At 45.1% G+C, this 22,020-nt stretch overlaps 1 protein-coding gene across 1 annotated transcript; it reads right to left on the bottom strand.

Annotated features, from left to right (window-relative positions):
* Window positions 1-8,154: 8,154 nt before the first annotated feature.
* SP9 (Sp9 transcription factor) lies at window positions 8,155-11,168 on the bottom strand. The gene is made up of 2 exons (XM_050969035.1): window positions 11,030-11,168; window positions 8,155-10,237 (listed from the first exon to the last, which is right to left on the bottom strand). The coding sequence occupies exons 1-2, from the start codon at window positions 11,048-11,050 to the stop codon at window positions 8,885-8,887; spliced, it is 1,374 nt and encodes a 457-aa protein (XP_050824992.1). The 5' UTR covers window positions 11,051-11,168; the 3' UTR covers window positions 8,155-8,884.
* Between the last annotated feature and the right edge of the window lie 10,852 nt (window positions 11,169-22,020).

A 22,020-nucleotide genomic window follows, 5' to 3' on the forward strand; every position in this document is an offset into this window, starting at 1 on the left:
TTTTCCAGAGTCCTAAGTCATTTCATAGGCAGGAAAAAAATCACACGCTTTTTTGCTGCAAAGAGAATGGTGTCTTTACGGTTTTTAAGAACATGGAAAATGCTTTAGTTAGCAGTGAAATGGTAAAATGATGCAATCAGACTCAGGCAAGCAAGTTTTTCCCCTCTTGACTACAAATGGAGGGTTGTAGTTCTTTAACTGTCTCACCTGCACATCTTAAAACTGCCAGGCAGAAGTTTTTAATATCATATGGAGTTAAAATGCTATAAAAATGATTTGACCTTTAAACACAGGGGTTTTCACCCTTTAAAACATGTCAGGCTTTTCTTCTTTAAATACTTTCAACCAGCTTGCCCCTTAGGCCCTTGGCAGTGCTGATATAAATGGGAATTGAGGGCACTCGCCACGTGGAAGAATTGGGCCCTAAATTAATCCATAGTATTAGCTTGTAAAAGTTGTCATTTAAAAGGGACAAGAGGCAAGATTTGATAAATTTAGGGGAGAATCTTTAACAAATAAACCAAACAAACTGTTGGGAGAAATGTTTGTAATCAGTCTGACTGCCCAGTGGTAGGTTGTAACCAGGGCCGGCTTTAGGAAGTGCGGGGTCCGATTCAAACAGTTTTGACGGGGTCCCGGCAGGGATGACTAAAAAAAAAACCAAAAAACACATGGGGCTTGTACTCACCGGGCAGCACTCCTAGTCTTTGGTGGCGGGTCCTTCACTTGCTCCGGATCTTCGGTGGCATTGAAAGACCTGCCGCTGAACTGCTGTTGAAGACCCGGAGAGAGTGAAGGACCCACTGGCAAAGACCCAGAGTGCTGCCGGGTGAGTAAAAATTAAAAAGGAGCCTCTAGCCAGGGAAGGGATTCTCGACCACTTGCCCCACCCCCCAGCGGCTCTGCCACTGGGCGCGGGGCCCTCTTAGGCGCGGAGCCCGATTCGGGGGAATTGGTGGAATTGGCCTGAAGCCGGCCCTGGTTGTAACCTTTTAAAGCATATTCCATTTGACTCACAGCATATTAACAAAGTACTCTCAAGCACATCCACCTAAATATTGGGGGTGAGGCACCAACAGAACCGGGCACCTTTGCTACCAAGTGGCATTTACTTTGTTTCAAAAGGTGTGTAAAACACTGATCACCAGACTGGAAAAAAAAAAACATGGCCGCCTGTATACAAGGTAGAAGCCAAGGACGCTCTCTCCAATGTTTGGGTGGTTGTGGAAATGGCCTGTTTTGATATCCCACATATTCATCATTTAAATGGTGTGTTTTGAACCCAATTTGAAAGGGCACAAGGAATAACAAAGAGCAGGATGAAGAGCTCAGTCTGTCTCTCCATGAATGCACAGTGTATTTTGTTGCACATGACAGACAGTGCCTTGGATCTGTACTAGTGGCTTACCAGCCTTGCAGCTTGGCTATAATACAGCTACTAACTTTCTGGTGAAGATAGAAGAAGGAAGGGCTCAGCCACTCTTTGGAGTAGGCATTTGTGTATGCTATGTGTGTTTGATTTCTGTTTGGAGGCAGTTGGTAAAGTGTATCCTGAGCATCTGACACTGTCTTTGTCCATGCATGGAGCAGGTATTAGTTTGTGGTTAAGTGGTGTGTATCTGTTCTGCTGGCTGGCTGTTTTGTCTGCAACCTGGAAGGGACAGAAACAAGCAATGCAATCTTGGAAATATCTGGGTAAGAGGCAGCATAGGGCAGGCTGATAAATCCGGTATTTTTGTTAGTTAAAGGGCTCTTCTGCCTTCAGCAGCGAGCAGAGGCAGTGGGGAAGGATTCACACTGGGTCAGGGGAAGAGCCTTGTTGCCCAGTCCAAACTGAAAACCCAAGGGAGGGTCTGGGAGCAGCCCCAGCTCCCTTCGGCAGGGCTGCTCTTTGGAAGGGCCTGATTTGCTTACCCCTGGATATGGAGCTTTTCCAGGAGGGCAGCCAGGGTGCCTCAAACCTAGCGCAAAGGGGCCAGGATTCCAGAGCAGCCTGTTGCCGAAAGCCTGGAGGCAGCAGCTTGTGCTTGGCCTCCAACCCCTGCGGGGCACGAGGAGACCTTCATTGTTCGTGCTGAGGGAGGAGGGAGCGGGCTTGTGCGGCTGCCCTGGGCACCTTCTGCTTCTGCTCCCGCCCCGGGGCTCCGGACAGACACCGCGCGCGGGGCCCCTAACGCGGCAGCGCATCGGCCCGCGCGGGGGCCCCGGCTACTGCGCGCGCAGGGGATGGTGGAAGCGGCGCGATTTGCCACTAGCGAGTCAGCTCCGGGAGGAGGTGCTGTTGGCTCACGAATGGCCGGAGATGTCAGCTCCCGTTTGCCGCGGGACAGGATTAACCCTGGCGCCGGATGACTGGCTGGTCGGTAAGTCCCCAGCCCTCGGGAACCACCCGTGCAGAAGCCCGCAGCGAATTCGCTTAACCCGCCCCATGAAAGGCAGGGGCTAGGCAGCCTGCGGGCCGCTCCCGCTGCACGTGCGCTATGGGCTGGAAGTAACTCGGCTCCGTGGTAGGAGCAGGGCTCCGGGGGGCTCGCCAGCCCCGAGGTCATCATGGCACTGGCGCTGCAAAGGCAGTGGGCCAAAGGGCGAGTCTCCCGCTGTCTCCCCGCCCCGCGTTCTGCAGCCCCTGACTGGGCGGGGTGTTAGCCGGGCCCGTCCTGCCTGGGACCCCCCCTCCGAAATCCCATCTCTGGGGCGGGGTGTTAGCCGGGCCCGTCATGCCTGGGACCCCCCCTCCGAAATCCCATCTCTGGGGCGGGGTGTTAGCCGGGCCCGTCATGCCTGGGACCCCCCCGCTCCGAAATCCCATCTCTGGGGCGGGGTGTTAGCCGGGCCCCTCATATCTGGGACCCCCCCGCTCCGAAATCCCATCTCTGGGGCGGGGTGTTAGACGGGCCCGTCATGCTTGGGACCCCCCCGCTCCGAAATCCCGTCTCTGGGGCGGGGTGTTAGCCGGGCCCGTCCTGCCTGGGACCCCCCCTCCGAAATCCCATCTCTGGGGCGGGGTGTTAGCCGGGCCCGTCATGCCTGGGACCCCCCCCTCCGAAATCACGTCTCTGGAGAGGGGTGTTACCTGGGCCAGTCATGTCGGGAGGCCCCTCAGCCCCATTTCTGGGGCGGGGTGTTACCCGTGGCCCGCCATGTCTGGGAGCTCCCCCCGAAATCCCGTCTCTGGGGCGGGGTGAGCCCGGGCCCCTCCCTGCAGGCTGCGAGCAGACGGCGCCTTGACACGCCTCAGGGAAAAGTTGTGGGAAGTTCGGCCGCGGGGCGCTGCTGTAAACAGGCGAGTCCTTGCCGGGGGACCCCTCTGGGGTGCGGCCTGATTCTGGAGAGGTAGCGCCGCACGCGGGGCGTGGCGAACAGGTGAGCGGCCCGGCGGATTCCACAGGTGAAAGGCGCCTTCCGCTTTAATTTCGGCACGTCTCCTCCTGTTTGTGCTGTAACAAGGGAGAGCTTAACTTGTCATGGAAACGTGTTAATTAGGTGCGGAATACCAGTGATCAGCAGGAAAACAGGGCGTTTTCCATTGTGCTCCCATTAGCCAATGTACATTATGGTCAAAATGGAGCATTGGCCCTCGCCCCTGGGAAGTAGCCACAGGCGCAAGGGCGCTACTCCGCAGCCTCTAGTATGGGTCGATTTTTGTTGTAATTTTAGGATGACGATCGAGTTCGCATTGTTGGTGTTCGAGTAACTCAGAGTACCGACACCTAGATCATATTTTTCACGCTGCTCAAATTTTCCTTTAGCTCTTGGCGCTTGGAAAACTGATCGCTGAAATTTATGGCGAACGAAAAGAAATTATTACTAATTGGAAAGTAAATAAACAGGTGACTCAGATCAAATTCCTGCTTGGATCGTTACAATAAATATCCCTGAAGGAAGCTCTCTATTTATGTTGTCATTGATTAATTCTCGCTACCTCATTTGATTTCGATTTAGAACGATTTGATTCTAATTTAATTAGCATGTAATTTGGATGTACATAATTACTGTAATTATGACATTCAGGTAAGGCAGCTTTAGGCTGAAAGGCAATTTCAAATTTTCTAGCAACCTACTTTGTACTAGGAAATGGACAAGGACTTTGCGCCCTGCTATCCAAGTAGTAATTAGCACATCTCTGAAACAGGCAGGGCTGGGGATTTGTATTAAAACACCAACACAAATTCAGCCGCATTACCCAGTGCAAAGGTAGTTGCCTGCTACTGAGGAGCATATTTTGCTCCTTGCCTGGTCACGGATGACCGAGTTCCCAGATACTAACTCCAGCCTAGCTCTGCACTTGAGTCAAAGGCTGAGTGGCACCAAGGTGCAGATCCCATTGGGGATTAAGGCCCCAAACCGCACATTAGGTGGACGTTTAAAAACCGCACATGTATGGACTTGAGGCTAGAACTAATTGGAAAGGGCCGCTCCTGTCCATAAAGTAATTGCACTGAATTAGGGAGGGCTACAGATCAGAGCAAGCGGCTCTATTGTGTTCCCTAGCCGGTTGGTTGCCTAGCTTGGGCGCCGGGCCAGTTCGGGGGTGGAAGGGTGCGGGAGCGATGACCCAGACCCGAGCCAGGTCCCTTTTTCAGGTGGGTGATCTCTGCAGCCTAGCTCGATTTTTTTCCTCCGCATCTGGTAAGTTTGCTCATGAAACAATAGGACTAACTTGAACACGCGTCGTTTGTGTCTCCCCTGGCTGCTAAAGAAAGACTGGGCGTGTGCCTTGAGGGACCTGCGCCCGCAACCAAGGCTGCTGGGGGTGGTTCACCCTTGCTCTCGGGGATGAAGGGCCAGGAGGGTTGCTGCGGTACCTCCATCTGCCTTGTAGGAAGTTCCAATACATTTTAAATCCAGCTATCTGCCAGAGGGCCGCCTATTTTAGCTTTACCTGTCTAACATTTCCAGCCTTGCACAGGTAAAAACTGACTCCAGCCAGGCTCACCCGAACGCCACGTAGCGAGGCGCTGAGTCCTTCTGGCAAGCGAAATGAGCAGGGATCTTTCTTGCACCGGCACAAAAGTCTTAGCGGTTCTGGGCTTGTGCCATAGGAAGCGAAGCAAGTGCCGCCCTGTGCTCCTGAAGCTCTAGATGGCGCCAAAGAGCCACAGTTATAAGCGTCCTTCAAAGGCATCAAGAGCGACTGTCAAACATAAACGCAAATCAGAGTTTTCCTTTTTTTTGTTAATGTGTTAAGAATGTTATTCCTTAAGAAAATTTGTAGCTAAATTATTCTCACTTAAAATAAACACTTAGTGTACCAATTACCCAAATGGGCGGGATTTCTGTAAGATTTCCTTCATCTGCATTTTGGGAGTGTGGCAGAAAATCTTTTTACATCAGCTAATGGCTGCAAATAAATTAGAGCTTCAATAAATAAAGTTTCCTTCTCAATTGAAATATTTAAACAAGGGTAAAAAATAACTGTTCATACGCAAAAATGGAGTTATCTCCTTAAACAAAAATATTCATGCTACCTTTACTCCTGTTGTTATTATTTTATTTAAAGGACTATCATACACCCGGGGGCGGGGGGCAGGAGCCACATCTCCGGTGAATCAGGAGCAGAGTGATCAAATGACATTTAGCAATAGTTTTCTCTGATATTTTATCTTTAATCTTCTTTAAATCTCGTTTCGTGGGGTTAGCTACAAGATCGTGTATGGAAGCTAAGTCCCGCAACGTGTACTGGTTGGAAGTAAGCGTGCAGGCAAAATGTAAATTACTTTATAGTCATAAAAGTCGCGTTTGAACGGGGCCGCAACAGCAACGAATCTAAATAATCATTCGACTTCTCTGGCTCCCTTCCCATTAGACGGTGACACACGTAAAAAAAAACAAAACCGTTTCTCTATGTCCCAATGTTATTTTTGCTCCCGGGTTTGCAGGCTCCCACTATAGAAATGCCATTTAACTGTAATTGAAAAGAGTGAATCAGAATTATTTTTCGGTTCTCACACTGTCTATTCTTTATCCAGTCCTACAAAAGTTCTGTAGTCCCCAGACCATATAATTATCACCAACAAGTACTAAAGAATGGTGCCATTTATTTTTTAAAAGGTTACATGCTTTCTATTTTCTTGGTTAAACGAACCGGCTCTGCGGCCCAGCGTTGCTCCCTTCTTCATTTCTGGGGAGTCTGTAAATGATGGACGTTTTCTGACCCCAAGGGGCAAAGGCAATGCAAAGAGGTCCTTGATCATTGAGCTGAGAATTGTAACCCTGGCCTGGCAGAAACTGGACCTGGATGACTTCCTTTGATGTTTTATTATGGATTGAAAACAAAGCTGACTTCTGCCCAACACCCAGGGAGAATGCATTCCTCGGAAACCCCAACAACTGACAAGCAGGGGACTCATGTCCTGCAGCCCAGCAAGCGCACTGTTTATTTTACATCTGCCCGCCAGTGTCATCCTCGCCAGCTCCCATTGTCTCTCTCCCCGCCTGCCCTAGAATAAAATACATCTAGTACAGATCCTCTAGCCACTCCGGGGAAAGAGTGGTGTGGAAAAGCAAGAGGATTTTCCTTCATCTTACAGAGCGGTCTCAGTTTAAAACATGGGGATAAGGAAGACAAAAATAGGTCAGGAAAGGAGAAAAGAAAGTGGAGATAGTCGATGCTTTTGAATAATTTAAGCCGGAAAAAAAAATCAACTCAAGATTGTCTTTAAAAGGAATTGAAAGTGCAGAAAGATTCCTTCTGTCAGCGCCGCCGCTGAGCTACACTTGTGTGCATTTTAAACAACCGATGTAGGAACACGTTCTGCTAGTGTTTTGTAGCAGTGTTGGGGAAAGTGAAATACTGTCTATTAATATTCACAGATTTTTTTAATTAAAACAAATCTTTGATTTGTGACTGACAGCACAATCCTTTTTCTGATTTTATTTGCACTCTCTAGCTTGTACTGGTTTAGAATGTTATTCCTCCACTCTACACTAAATTAACTTTTTCTTTTTAAATAGCACAATTATCTCATTTAACCATTTTCTTTAAAAAAAAACAACACTGTGGCTGTTAAGTTGGTGGTCAGGAGACAAAGGGAGTGAAAATAATTTTCATTTCAATAATTGCCTTCTGGTCAATTTAACTGTGCCTTATTTTGAAAGAGCCTGTCTAAATGAGATTCCTGTCCCAAATGTGTTCCCAGGCCTTAGCCCAGCCTTTAATTATTCCTGAGGTTTTTTTTCTTCAGAATAAGACGCTGCACTGAGTAATCACAAAGAAGTCAGAGAGCATCCTTGAACCTTTTCAATAGCAGAGCCACTGATATTCAAATAACATGCAAGGACCATTTGACTGCATGGGGACATAAGCATTTCCAATTCACTATTTGCATAGATCAACTGTCTTTGAAAAGGAAAGGAGCAGTTGCCTTCCATAACATTAAAAAGCCTAGTTATCAAATCAAGTGCTTAGTTTGGGGCTTTTAAAACGTTTACATTTTATCTCAGGTTGCCCTTTACCGTTTGACATGCAAATTTGGTGCAGTTAATTTAGACAATTAAAAGGATCTTCAAGGGAGCTTTGTCACCGAGAATATTCGGAGTTGTCCCCGTGGACCAGCTGAGATAAAGTTGGCCAGAACAAATGATGTCTAGGAGATTAATTAGATATTTGATAAGACATGAATCCCTAATAAGGGAATACAAGGCACTGGGGGCTGCTATGTGCTCGAAGTCAAAATTAATAACATTTAACAAGATTTTCATTTAGGCATGAAATGTCTTTTCCGGAGTATTGACTCTAGCTGTTTATTCCCCTGAGATCATCTCCCAACCTAGGAAGCCTTGTGGGGCTAAAGGCTTTTTTAAAAACAGTTTCTTTGCACAGTTTGTTAAATCTATTTGGGGGGCATTTTCATAAATGCGTTTCCAAATGTGGATAGGTTTTAAACATTCTTTATGTGGGGTCAGATCTTGGGGGCCGGGGAATGAGGGTTTGAATGAGGAAACACAGTTATAGGACACAAGCCGACTGAAATTTGCGTTAAAATATTTGATTAATTTGGATCCCTGACATCAAATGCATTTCTTGTTTTTAAATCCCATTCACTTGTATTACTGTACTAGCGTTGGGAGAGGAACTAAGGGTTTGCATTAAAAGCTGCTCCATATAAGGGCTGGGAAGAAAAGAACAAAAACCGTAAGTATAGTGTTCAGAATTCTTTAATAATACCAAAATGAAAATATTAAGCCAAGATTTTTTCATACAGATAAACGCATTTAATTTCTTTAAATGACCTTAACTTACGTGTGTTTGAGTGAAATGTTAACTCAACATTTTAAATAGCTTTTACATATATACCGACTTCCACAAAGTGCATCAGAAATTTAAAAAAAAAAAAACCTTCCTGAATTTCAGGAATTCACCAAAAAGGACAAAAGAGAGACAAAAATAAACCCCCTATGAGAATCAACGCTTACAAGAAAAATAAGAACACAATCTTTTTTGAACCCTATTTATACAGATGTTTATGGACTACAGAGGAACTGTCTCAGACTTCCACTTTAATGTCTCACCTTAAGCCTCTTTTAGGATGCTCTTTTTTTTTTAAATAAAAAAAGCGTCACTGTAACTAGATTTCGTCAGGCAAGACCTGCTGTAGCTAGAGACTAGTAATCCACACCAAGGGCGATTTTAGGTCCTGTTGGTTTCCACTGCTCAGTCTGTGCGGGCTTGGGTCTCGCTATTGCTCTGCATCAGGAAGCTGGATCAGTGTCAGTGTCCTGCGGGGCTGAGGGGTTGGGCTGTGTCTCTGGGGCTTGGCCCTGGACCCTGCGCTTTAGTCCAGTCGCTCCTGCAGTCTGAGCGCAGTGGGGGGGGGGCGGCTCCTTCGCCTCTCCCCGGCCTGGGATTTGCAGGGGAAGAGGGCGGCTGTTCCGTCCGAGCTCCCTACGAGTCGTTTGGCCCCGCGGTGGATTCCTTGCCGCCGCCTCCCCGGGTAGCGGTCACCCCCTCGTGCAGGATGAGATCGGGGGACTCAGAGCGGGGGGTCTCCAGGTTGCTGGCGTCCGTGTCGCTGTCGCTGCCCTTTTTGCCCCCGCCGCCCCCGTTGTGCGTTTTAATGTGTTTGCTCAGGTGGTCGCTGCGCATGAAGCGCTTGTTGCACACGGGGCAGGCGAAGCGCTTCTCGCCCGTGTGAGTCCGCAGGTGCCGCTGCAGCTCGTCCGAGCGCGTGAAGCGCTTCCCGCAGAAGAGCCAGTTGCAGACGAAGGGCCGCTCGCCCGTGTGCCAGCGCAGATGCGCCTTCAGGTGCGAGGTCTTGCCGTAGACCTTGCCGCAGCCCGGGATGTGGCAGCTGTGTAGCCCCTTGCGCCGCAGGCTGGCCCCAGCCGGCCCCAGCCTCTCCGCCTCTTGGCAGTTGGGGCAGTCGCAGGTGGCTCGGCCCGAGTACCTGCGGGCGGAGCGGGCTGAGCCTCCCCCGGCCGCGGCGGCCGCGGCGCCCGTGATCATGGCGCTGGCTGCGGCCACCGCCGCGCTGGAGTCAGTGTAGGAGGGCAGCACGGGCTTGAAGCCCTCCTGGGTCAGCAGATGCTGGCTGGTGGAGAGCAGATGCGAGGCGGCCGTGGAGCCCAGGCCCGTGGAGCTGAAGGCGGAGTGGGTGAGCGAGCTGAAATCGGGGTTGTAGGTGCCCAGCTGGGAGTGCAGCGAGGCCTGGGGGGCGCCCGAGTGCAGCGAGCTCTGGAGCCCCCCGGCGGGGTTCTGCACCTCCAGCCAGGAGCCCGGGTTGGTGTGCACGTCCCACCACGAAGAGGCCGCTCCGTTGGCCACCTCCCCCGCGGCCAGGGTAGAGTGGAAGCCCGACTTGTACCACGATTCGTAGGGGTGCGCCATGCCCACCCGCGGGTACAGGCTCTCGGCCGCAGAGCTGTGCACTTTGGAGATGAAGGCCGACTGGCCGCCGGGCTCCTGCGGGGACACGCCCGCCGCCGCCGAGTTGGAGAAGAGGCCGCTGTAGTCGCTGCTGAAGGCCGAGGAGGTGGGCGAGGTGGAGGCCAGGCAGAAGGCACTGTTGGCGGTGCCCGTGCCACTGGCCAGTCCGCTGGAGCCCCGGCTAGTGGCCACTGTGAAGCCCGAGAGACTGGAGCCCAGGTTACAGCTGGAGGTGGAGCGTTTCCAGGGGTGAAAGCCTCCCTTGGCAAAGGCGCTGGACTCGGGTAAAGTGGTCAGAGGGCTGGTGTTCCCGATCTTATTGCAGGTCGCAGCCAGCATGGCCAGGGGAGTTGTTCCAAATCTTGGTTCTTCCTAAGGGAGACACAAAGCAAGCCGTGAGCCTCGGAGAGCCCAGGAGAGGCGCACACGCAAACACAGCAACGTGGCTAAATACTCTCTGCCCGAAAAGTAACACTGTCCTTCGTTTTGGATGAAAACGCCACCCTGCCCAACTTGATGCAATTTCTATCTTGTTTTCAGGGACCTATAGTGCTTGAATAAACGCTACAAACCGATTTAATTTAATGATACACTTCTCCATAGTCATAATGGGGACGACCGACAATGATGTTCTAAAATGGCACAGACGTCATTTCTTAAAAGAGTTCTGTAGCGGTTTGAGACTTTATGGCAATGCTTTCCTCTTTCAACGTGCGACTGTAAAGGCAAAAATCCCCAGGGAAACGAAAAAACGATGTGCTCTAAAGGCACAAGGGTTACAGCTTACAAAATGAGCCAGCAGAAACATAAACAATTATATTGCTACATGGCTTTGGTGCAAGCATCACGCACTAGGCTGGTTCGAGAAAATCCATTCCAATTAGGCGTAACCCTCCTCAAGTTTATTTAAAAAAAACTTAATTTCTTTCACAACAAAATAAACTTGATATTAATGTCGTCTTGCATGTGAACGGTACGATTGAAAAATCAGCCCCCCACGCCTCCGAAACATTAATCGAGTTTGTCCTTCAATTGCAGCACATCGTCATTTATATAACGAGAAACTGCACTACAACAGCAACAGTTTTTCAGGGTAACAAACCTGCCACCGAGAAACCACAACGAAAAACGTGCCGTTTGTATAGAGATGTTTCTCTGACTTACCCCAAGTATAGACGTAGCCATAGCACGTCCCTTGGCTGGGTGATGGGGTCGAATGGGGGGCTCTGCGTTGCGCTCAGCCCGGAGAGATTGCTCAGTTTCCTCCTAGCTCCCCGCTTTACTCCAGTTGCACTAAGTACACTCCTGGCTCTGGAGGGCTAAACTCAGCCTAAGTGTGGGGCGCGCCTGCTTTGAAGTACCGCTGGTTGGGTCTCTCACCCAATGAGGGCGGAGAAAGAGCAGGCAGGAGCTGCCCTACAGCCAATCAGACACTTGGAGGTGCAAGAACCAGGGCTCGGGGCGCGTGCCAGTCAAAGGCACAGGGATAAACTCCGTGCTTTGGACTAAAGAAATTATACTGTAATTAACTTTAAAAAACCTGGGTTTAAATATCCTTAAGGTTGTGACATAAACCAACAAAAGCCAGGAAATTCCAAGTTAGGGTTGACACTTCCTCCGTAACTAACGGGTTGTGGGAAAAGGGGGGAAAGCCACAAAAGGGCAGGAGCTGAATGTCAGCATTCACTTTGACTTTTGCCAGCTTAACCCTAGATTCAAATTATTCGACTGTATTATATAGCCTCCATAATTACTTAGCCAATCCAACATACTAGCTGGATCCAGGAAATATGTATTTCTGTTTCTTGTAAAGAGAGGGTTTATTTGCTCAACAGGCCCTTCCTTTCACTGCCATTCTAGAATCTGGCCCATCAGGCAAATTGGGCAGGTGAGGCACAGACAGTGCACATCATGCATGCCCAAAAGTGATTACACAAATTTCTGTCTGAGAACAGGAACCACATTCCAAAGTGTATTTTACTCCGCTATATTTTTGTCAAAGTACTAAGTGATTCGTCATGTTGAGGCAACATATATTTGCTAGTTTCTTTGGGGAAAGAACATGAGGCTTTTTAGTTACATATCCCCCCCCAAAAAAACAGATTTTAAACTGACATGTATCTTTCTTTTTATATTCAGATAGCTGCCAAAAGAAGCCCAATGAGCAATTTTTTTATTATTAATTTTATTTTATTTTTTTGCTGGAGAGGAAGGGTTTTTATCTTAATAACAATCCCTGGTTAAAGACTTTGAATGTCAAGTTTGCAACCTGGAGCACATTTTTTCAAGCTTTATAGAAAGGCATGAAAACTAAGAGCTGCTAATGGCAGCAACCGTGCTTCCTCCTAGCAGTGCTAGGGCGCCGCTGAAATAAGCCTCCCCAGCACTCGCCTGTGGCCTCTGCGCTGTGCACACTCCACACGCCCAGTGAGCGACAGACTTTACCTGCTCTCTGCATGTGCGAAATGTAAGTCCAAACCTTGGCTCCTAAATGTATTGCAGGCTAGTCCCTTTGATTGTAATTATTAGAAGCGTCTTAAGTAATTGCATTGAACTCACCCGCACTGTGTAGCGAAAGATCAGTAGACGGACAACTTTTTAAATATTGCGATTGTATCTGTAGCGCTGAGATTATTACGGTGTCCTCTTTCTCTGTCTTCCTGGGTGCAGCTAAGTTACGGTTCTGAACCAGAAATCTGAGTGCATTCAGGCAACCCTAGCTACTTGTTCCGGATTGCAGTAATATTCTTTTCCTCAAACCCCAGCACTAGATGCAAAAATACACATTGTGAAAGGACGAGGTGGAGAAAACGCTGGATTAAGGTTCTTTTTCGCTTGTCTTTATTTCATTTCTAAATGTTCCAACGAGACAAGATAGCACGTTGCTGTACATTGTAAGCATGATCCAGTCTGCAATAACTATACCACAACGGGCAGGGATGTCAGTGCAGATTTTCTTTCATTTAAACATGTACGGTTATTTTCAAAGGGTGTTTGCCTTTTTAGCGTTGTGAATATTTAAAATAGTGGAAGTCAGGGGAAATACTGCTCTGCCCCTAATACTTTGCACGTTGACTTACGCTGAACACAGAGAGCCAGCGAGTGAATTGCAATCCTTATCTCCAAGAGGTCTGCCTGGAGCAGATCATAAACGGCAGTTTTACCGGGGGGGGGGGGGGGGCTGTAGCGCTCCTCGGGTGGAGGCGATTGAAAAGCGATGGTGGGGCTGGGAGGGAGCCCTGGAGCACAGGAAAGACTGGGAGTCCGACAGGGGCACCCGGGAGCAATCGCCCAACAGGTGACTCTTTCCTACGGGGGGAGCCGGCGCTCCTGTTTGTTTAGAGGATCTGCCGTTGATTTACTAATAGGGGGGATTGTTCAGTGGCAGCGAGGCGTTTCTGAGCAACCCCGGGGCAGCACAGGGAGGAGAACTGGCGAGGCTTCCCCCCCTCCGTAAGGAAAGCTGACAAAGTAATGAATAAAATAATCTGCAAAGGGATTATGTTCAAAACCCAGCCATTTAACCCAGAGGGTAAAGGCACCTGCATACGACTGGCCTTTTCACATTTTGTGTGTCCAAATCCAGTCACATTTTTTACCCTGTTTTTATACACGCATGGGTTGAGTGTTACATATAGTTTTTAATCAATTTGATAATGACAAAACTAACTGAAATCTACTAAAAGAAGACACACTTAAGAAAATAAACGAATTGCAGTGAAATGGGAAACGCTCCTAAAATCTGTAAGGGGTCAAGAATTTTCTGTCAGATTTTTTTAATACGCCAAAAATCTAGTTTTTAAACAAAGATCAATGTGTTATGCTAAAGTGTTGAGCTGACTGTTAAAACATTTGGGGGGATAATGACAATGTAACAAAGGCCTGGTTTGGAGTGAATCACCACCCTTTTAAAAGTTAGAGCAATTTTCAGGAGAATAGCTTTCAGCAAACGCTTTACATTATTCAAAACGGCCAAATAATGCTCTATTATAGCGCCTGAATGCTGCCAGTCAGCCCATAAGTGCAATTTGTGCAAAGGCTCGGTGCCTTATCTCCACTTCTTTATAAAGAGGTGAATATAAAACAATTTCTTCCAAACCCAGACAGAGAGCACGAAAATTGCTTCCCTTTCTGCAATCAGGGCAATTTAACTGAAGTGCAATTAGCACTATTAAATGTCGATTCTGCATAAACAAATCTGACTAAGAAGCGAAAGTGGGGTGAGAACCTCATATAAACTGAAACTGATTTTTTTGAATTATGTATCCGGGTCCTTTACAATTGATCCGTGACGTTTTCATCTCGGAATATATTTACATCATAAATACACTATGGCTAAATCAACATAAATCTTTTTTAAGTCTCAGTGTGAGTACTAATAAAGAAGAATGGTCTAATTAAATGAAACAGTTCACTTCCTTTGAACAAATATTGTTTCCCACCTTCCCTTTAACATAGATCTTTTGATCTCTGCGACTACTAAAGTTGCTGTCTTCAGGAGGTAAAGCTAGGAAACAATTCGTTCATTAAAGCTGATTGGAAGGCTCATGGGTTCACATTCAAGAGCGTCAGATGAAATGGTTCTTCTGTTCAAACAGGGCTCTGGGAAAGAGCTGCCAAATATTTTTCCAAATACATCGATTTAACAGCAGTTAAATGTGAGGTTGCTGGACAATTTCCCGGGAACCCTAGGACGGACACGGAATTTACACACGGATGTTACGGAGGCGGGGAGGGAGGAAGGTGTAAACCTTTCCAAGTTCAGGAGAAGCAATCAGATTCTCTGCCAAACAAGAAACATGTGGGGGGAAACCCGCAAAAATGCCCATCGCTTATACAAATAATTGCTTGCTGCCATTTTTTAGCATCAGTGCTTCCATAGGAACATCTATCTCTCAATTATGCTTTCCATTTATATGATACAGACTCCATTACTGATTATGAGAGCAGCGCCGAGGGGGATCAGGTGATAAATTAATAACTTTAGTTAAGAAAAGGCTTCCCCACTATTCTATGCAAGAGTAGATATTAAAACAAGGGAGGGAGGCTATCTAGAGAGCCCATGGTGCCTGTTGAGTCCCTGAATTATTTCCGCTGTAGAGTTTTCCATTCGTGGGCAAAGATGAAGTGTAGCTTTTAATTAGAAGAACATCTTTTGTAGTTCATAAAAAGGGAATGAGCACAGGGATCAAATAGATCATGGAAATTAAGTGAAAATTATGGAACTCTCCGACAGTTTGTACTTGAGCTTTCATTTTATATTTGTTACATAACTCACTCACTCCCACTCCCACCCTTACCCAGATAAATAAAGATCCCAAGATGGAGCAATTGATGGACGAAGCTTTAATCTTTCCTCTATCTTTCAGGTGCCACTATTTAGAGGTAACGGGACACACATACACTCTGCAGTTGTGAAATCTGCAGGATACATTGAAAAAAATCATTTGTCTGTTAAGTGCTCTCCAAATATTTGCCTATAAAACTAATTTTCTTCCGCGAAATTTATTTGACCCATATATTTTAAGCCCCTTCCCCGTTCTGTTTATCTCAAACGAAGACACCTTAACAATTAAAGGGAAGACTGCAGTGTCAAAGGAAGGAAGGTGACTGTAGACTGTATGATGATTTTAATTACTACAATTATTGGAAGATTATTCAACAAGCTTCATAGATTTGTTTACTGCATCGATAGAAAAGCTTCAGGAACATTTTATGAGGATTTTATCTTCTTGATTCACATTCCTTACTATACTGTTATGGTATATAGGTTAGACGTGACAAGATCAGACCGCAGCAGGTTTGAAACTCAGCCAATGCTAGCGTTCTTAGCGCTATCTGTATTGAAATTAATGGGTTTCTAAGTAAAGGGAATTGAATTAGCAAACGATTGGACCCATATTTACAGAGCATATAGCTACCTTTTGCATATAAGTCGGTTAAAGAAGAAGCTCTGATTACTTAAAATGCTACCAAATTTCCGAAGTTGAGAAAGATGGGCCATGTTTATTAGTTTTGCTTTCTAAATATACAAGCCTAAATACCAGCGGTAGCATTACTTTACTTTCAGATTTCTTAACTTCCACTTCTTCCTTTAGTAGGGCTCATTAGATGTGAGGGCAAGCATTTGCACAAGTAGGCAGGTAAACGCGACATTTAGACACGTTTGCTCAAACAGTGCACGTGAAAAGGGAAGGTTTCTTTTTTTTATCTCTGATCTTTTCATGTACAGTTTTTCTGATATTGGACTAGTTTTTTATTAACATCTATGGCAAGGTATGACTCAGTATGTTGGGTTGTGACTAAGGAAACTAGCTGTAGCGATAGGTATATGGGAATGTAATAAGCAAGATGACTGGCATTACCAAGTGCTCTTCAGTCCACAAAGACCAATACATCCTACAGGAGGTTTTGCCCATTAATTAATTGCTGATTTCGATCTGGAAAAATACACTGACTCTCTCCCATCTCGATATTCCCCTTTTCTCCTTTCCCCTTGTCCTGGTATTAGGACTATGAAAGACGGAGAGCCGTTCATTGTGCTCCTATGTGTGCTATAATTATTGGATCTCAAGCTTAAGGTGAATTTCAGCTGAGATCATGAACCATTTCACGTTCAAATGCAAGCTTGCAGTACTTTCCTAGTGGCAATTAGGAGCCTATTACAAGCCATTAGATTGATCAATGTACCTTAAACAATGTGAATGATTTATATGGCGAAGAAAAAACCTTCTTACATCCATTGTACTGTTCCAGAGACCAACCTGGCCCCGTGAGTCTATCCATCATAGCTTTAAACAAGAAAAGCTATTTATTTAGAAAACTTACATGCAAAGAAACAGGCTCGGTTCGTTCGTCTTGAGAGGTATTCAAGCGTTGTCTGTTTTTCTCTTTATTGGTAAAGAGACGTAGGCTAGAAGAATTGGTGGGTGGGAGGAAGAGATATGCTGGGTTCCAGACGGATTAATTCACCTTGTACCTGAAAGAAGGAAACAAAGAGATTCCTGACTGCTTCCTAAGCAATCCCCTCATCTGCTGTGTAGAGGCAATGCAACGAGAAAAGCACTGGGTTACATGTTTGTTTAACGAAGTGTTTGGGTAGCTTTGTAGCCTTTTAATTACAGCGGGGACACAGACCCATTAGCCATTGAAGTTCTAAAACGGTAAAGGAGCTGAGACCCAACCGGATGAAGGAAGGGCTATGCCACAGCGTTCCCTACAATGGCTAAATATTCCAACTAACCTAAAACGAAGAAATAACTAAATATCTGCGGCGATCAAAGCCAGCCAGCCCAGCCCAGCCCCCCTCCCCCCATAGGCCTGAGTCTGTTTGCAGTTCAACACAAGACACATTGAACTTCTCACGACAAGGAAATTCATTCCAGTTTCTGACAGCCTGCAAACCAGGGGGCTGAGAGAAAGGACTGACCCACTTCACACTTGCTAACACACTTCTGGTTAGGCTTTGCCTACATTCAGGTCGAAACGACCAGAAGCTGGTTTACGGAACTAGCTTCTGAACTCAGTGCAAGGGGACATGTTTCTATTTTAATCACACCGTGATTGGATGAGTTGTTTTCACAGTTCTCTGAATGAAGTGCTTTGAATTTAAAACACTGGGAAGAAGAAAAAAACCCACACAAACTAACTAAGCTTTTCTTTTAAATATCCCAAGTTATCCCCGCTGGGGACAACGTAACCAGTGGAAATATTTGTTAAAGTGTGCACAAGAATTGCAATGGCAATGTATGTGCCCTTCGGCTGGACATTTAATCCAACATCTCACAGGAGTGACGATGTTAACTAGCACGAGATTCTAAGCATTAATTTGTCATGTGCCAGTTACCGTCTGGTCTGTTGTTTTCTACATTCTAATCGCTAGCAATTCCTTCAGAGCTTGTCAAAAGTAACCCTTTATCACATCATTGGATGAGAAAGAGCAGGAGGTAAGCACAGTGCAACAGCATCGGTACAAAGAGACAGAGTGTCAAATCCCATCAAGAGATGTGAGCCTTTTTTTTTTTTAAATCAGGGACTGTATACCATCAATTTAGAATCTGTTTTTCCAATTTGTTCCTATAAGATTCAAGCCTATTTATTTACCAATCTAGTTATCAACTGGCTTCTCTTCTTGATTTAAGAAAAGATCAGTAAAATGCATCATCTACCATGTAAACCGAGCAATAGAGGCAATAGGACGACGCGAACTGTCCTTCTCAATAGGAGATCCTATAATGAGAGAGGGAGTGTTTCTGCTGAGTCTGACAAATACCAAACTAGGTTCTTCCCCTTTCTTACAGAGCCTACACCATCAAGACCTTAACACACACAAGCCGCAGTGTGTCCTGCTTACCTTAAAGTTGTCCTTTCTTCTAGAGAAGAGGAGAAAGAAGAATAAAGGACATGGAGGCCCTGTTCAAAGACTTTCCACACACCGTCCATTTAGTCATTTAGCTTTAATGTTTGTTTTTTTCCCCTCGCGCTTTCTCTCTCTCTCCTTTTTCCTCCAAAGCTTTGTACTGGACACCTCTCCCGGGAGAGTTACTGTGCCAACTTCTCCGGACAGGTCCTATCGTTCCCTTACTTTGTCTCTGCAAAAAGTATAGCTCCTTAAAGTGCTTTGCTCAAGCCTAAACCCAGACTTGAATGCTCGCTTGCGAAAAAACAACCTATGCCTTCATAAAGTGCTGCTTGAGGCAGTTATATTACATCTGGGTTGCATTGCCCTGTAATGATCAGTCTTCTTATTGTGATCAAGTGAACTTTTACTAATCTCCACATTTATTGTTTAGGTAAATAGATGCTGCTTTTAATCAATATGGAGGGCCACACCAATGCAACTCCAAGTAACTTAAGTCAACTGTAAAGAGTTCAATGTGTGTATAATTACAGAGGACGTCAACTATTCACTTCACTCTAATTCAATGTCTCTGTACTGGGGGGTGGGGGGAAGGACGGGAAGGGGAGGGGTAGGGAGGAGAAAAGGAAAAAAGAAAAAGCCACAGAGGCCAAGCAGCAGCCCAGCTGAACTTTCAGGTTGCTTAACAGATCGAAACAGCTAGGTGAGTGTAAGCGTCGGGGTGCAACTCAACACTTTCTTCCCACACAAAAGATTGACTGCATCTTGCCCTGGCATTAAATGTGCTTTTATCAGAAGAAGCTGAAATAATGCATACAGTCATTTTAAAAGAAAGCAGGTTTCCTTTGCGAATACACCTATTATTTCAACAGTACTCAAGAACTGTTTCAATAGGGCAGGTTGTTGCTTACAGAAATATATTTGAATATACACTGAGGTTTTAAAAAAACATTTTAGTCTGAGTTATGCCTGAAGTTCTCATTAAATTTACCATTTGCAAAGGACAGATTAAATGAAAATGGCTTTTAGAAAAATAGAGCTGGAAATTATTTTGGCCTTTCTGACCTGGAAAAGGTGATAATTTACAGCTACACCAGATATTGAACATGTCTGGGCTTTTAGGCGTTCGCTAACAGTTTCAGTTCTCTACATAGCTGAACTTGGTCTGGGACCATCCAGGAAATCATCTTTTTTGTTTGATATGCTTAAGAAAGCGGTGAACTGAAGAATTTCCCACTGCAGCTGAAAACCTAGCTGAAACAGTATTGAGGGAGAATTGGTCCTTTTTAGGACAGAACTTGAGGCATGAATGCTGATTGTCAACTCTTAACTATATTTGCTTTGGAAATATTATAAACTTCTCTCTGTTCTCTATCAGTGCAACCCTTCTTTCAGGTTATTTACATAAATGTCTCCCCACTGGCTATTTCAGATTTAAACAATCAATAGAACATTATGTAACATAAGACAGATGGGGTTAGTGGGTTCCCCCTTAAAGGATCACTTTGAGTGGGATTTCTCAAACTTCTAAGTGATTTAGGAGCACGAGTCCTATGGACTTTTAGTGAGATGTGTTCTTGGGCGCTTTTGAGAAATTCCACCCTTTGCACTCAGTTTCCAAATTCAGAAAATGAAGTGGGTTTTAGCCCATGAAGCTTATGCCCAAATAAATGTGTAAGTCTCTAAGATGCCACAAGTACTCCTAGTTCTTTTTGGTTATACTGTAGTGTCGGCAGATCCTAACTGCGAGATGAGATTGAGTCAGGAAGTCAGATGGGAACTAGCTGGTCTTCACTTTTTGCAAAATGAAGTAAAATAGGCTTTTCAAACAAGGCTTGTGGAATGGACAGGAGGGGATGTCATGTCTATGGTGGTCCTACTTTATTACTGAGAGTTGGATCCTGTCATCCTTACCCAGGTAAAAGTCCCATTGAAGACAATTGGAGTTTTATTTGGATAAGGATGGCAAAATCTGGCCATTTGTTGTTGTTACCCAGTGGATAACACGAAACAGCTAATCCTCCTGTATGGAACTATTTTTGTGAAATGTCTTGTCAAAAATGTCCTTTTTTTGTGGTTATTTGTAACTTGCTGTCTCCATCTGAACTAGCCTAAGAAGGAATGCCAAATTTTACTCCGAGCTACATAATTGGGGTTGAGAATAACATTACTGATGCTGTAAACATCAGATGTTTCCTTCTGTAGAATGATATGACTTTAGGTCTTTAAATGACACTTTAGTTTCCACTGCTTTCAGTTCCCTGGAGCGTGCTCTTATTTAGAGTGCTCAACACAATCTATACTTGAATTTTAGTCCTGTTTTAATGGAGTTGACTAAAATGATTATAAATTCTAAGTGGGGAGAAGACACAAATGTTTGCTATCCCTAGGTGGCAACCTAAGAGCAACGCACCTTTTTAAGTGTCTTGGCCAAATATCTGTTTAGGGCCTACACTAAAATTTGCAATCCAGTGATTAACTTTTGAAATGAGGGGAGGATCAAGAGTAGACATGAGCAATGTTTGAAAGGGTGAGAGAAGTTTAAATAGTCATCAATTACTAAATATTGTGACGGTATGGAAAAGTATACAATCACATTTTCTTTAGTACTAATGCTCAATTGTGATAATTTGGGAACCATATTTATCACACAACAGTTTGTTCTTCAGTTTACACAAAAGTAAAACCATTTCATTAACTAGATAAAACATTTGCAAATAAATGAGGATCTTCTGGGAAGTAATAAAACCTTCAAAATATTCAGTTTTCAGTGTGCCAAAAGTGCAGACTGGGAATACAACACACCCTATTTACTTTAACATGTGCTTACGTTGGCCAGTGGAATCCATGGGCCAATGTTTATTTGTATGTGTGAGAGTACCTAATCATATAAACCTAGATATTATTCCAAGATAGTATGTATAGGAACTTGTGAGGGGTAGGAGAAGGGTATGATACCCAGGGCTTTGAAGCTCTGTAAGTGAACCTTTCCAAATGAAAATTATTTGCTATTGAGCGCTCGCTCTCTCTCTCTCAATGTCGCCCTCACATGCACAGACACAAAGTATGATTAGATCAGGAGGGGGGAAATCTCTTTAAATTAGTTACTCTTCAAGAAAATCCAGTCAGATTAACAGTTTGGTAGTTCGATCTGCAACTCCCCTTTTGTTACAATATTTTTCAAACCACAGTTGCCATAGCAACCAAATATATTTTTCTTTAAATTTTTTTAATCTGCTTGAAAAAAAATTATTGCCAGAATTCTTTCATAATAGCTTCCATTAACTGCAGTGACTTTTATTGGTGAGGCCAGCACTGATGTCTCCTGCTATCACGTCATTCTCAAATCTAGCAGATATTTTGTTTGCTAAAGCCAGTTTAAGCTTTATAAAACATGTATTTTTTCCACCTCCAAGGAGCAAATACCAATAAGGATGGGATTCTGCTAATTTGATAGCAGCGAAAGCACTTGATACCCACCATGATAGCAGGCGGAAGCTAAAAATATCTGAGTCCTAGTTATTTCAACAAAATAAAATAATCCCAAAACAAAGGCCCAACAGTCAGACCCATGCTTTCCCATAAGAGTCTTATATACTGGAGTGCCAAAAAAAGATGAGGGAGAGCTCTTTACTGAAAGAGTAGCTAGTAATCTCAGGCTTTATCATTTAATATATTTCTGTTAAACTCTTGAAATAAATGTAGCTGTAAAAGAGAGCAATTTGGTACAACTGAACACCAAGTGTTGTAAAATGGAATGCACCTAGTATATTTAGTCACAGCAAAAAAAAAAAAA

This window comes from Gopherus flavomarginatus, chromosome 10, assembly GCF_025201925.1.
Source record: "Gopherus flavomarginatus isolate rGopFla2 chromosome 10, rGopFla2.mat.asm, whole genome shotgun sequence".
Lineage (NCBI taxonomy): Eukaryota > Metazoa > Chordata > Testudines > Testudinidae > Gopherus > Gopherus flavomarginatus.

Excerpts from the sequence above, each read along its gene's own strand:
- SP9 (XM_050969035.1), bottom strand. The coding sequence starts at position 11,050 with ATGGCTACGTCTATACTTGGG. Across the intron at positions 10,238-11,029 it reads TGGCTACGTCTATACTTGGG|GAAGAACCAAGATTTGGAAC; the intron begins GTAAGTCAGAGA and ends TGTCTCCCTTAG.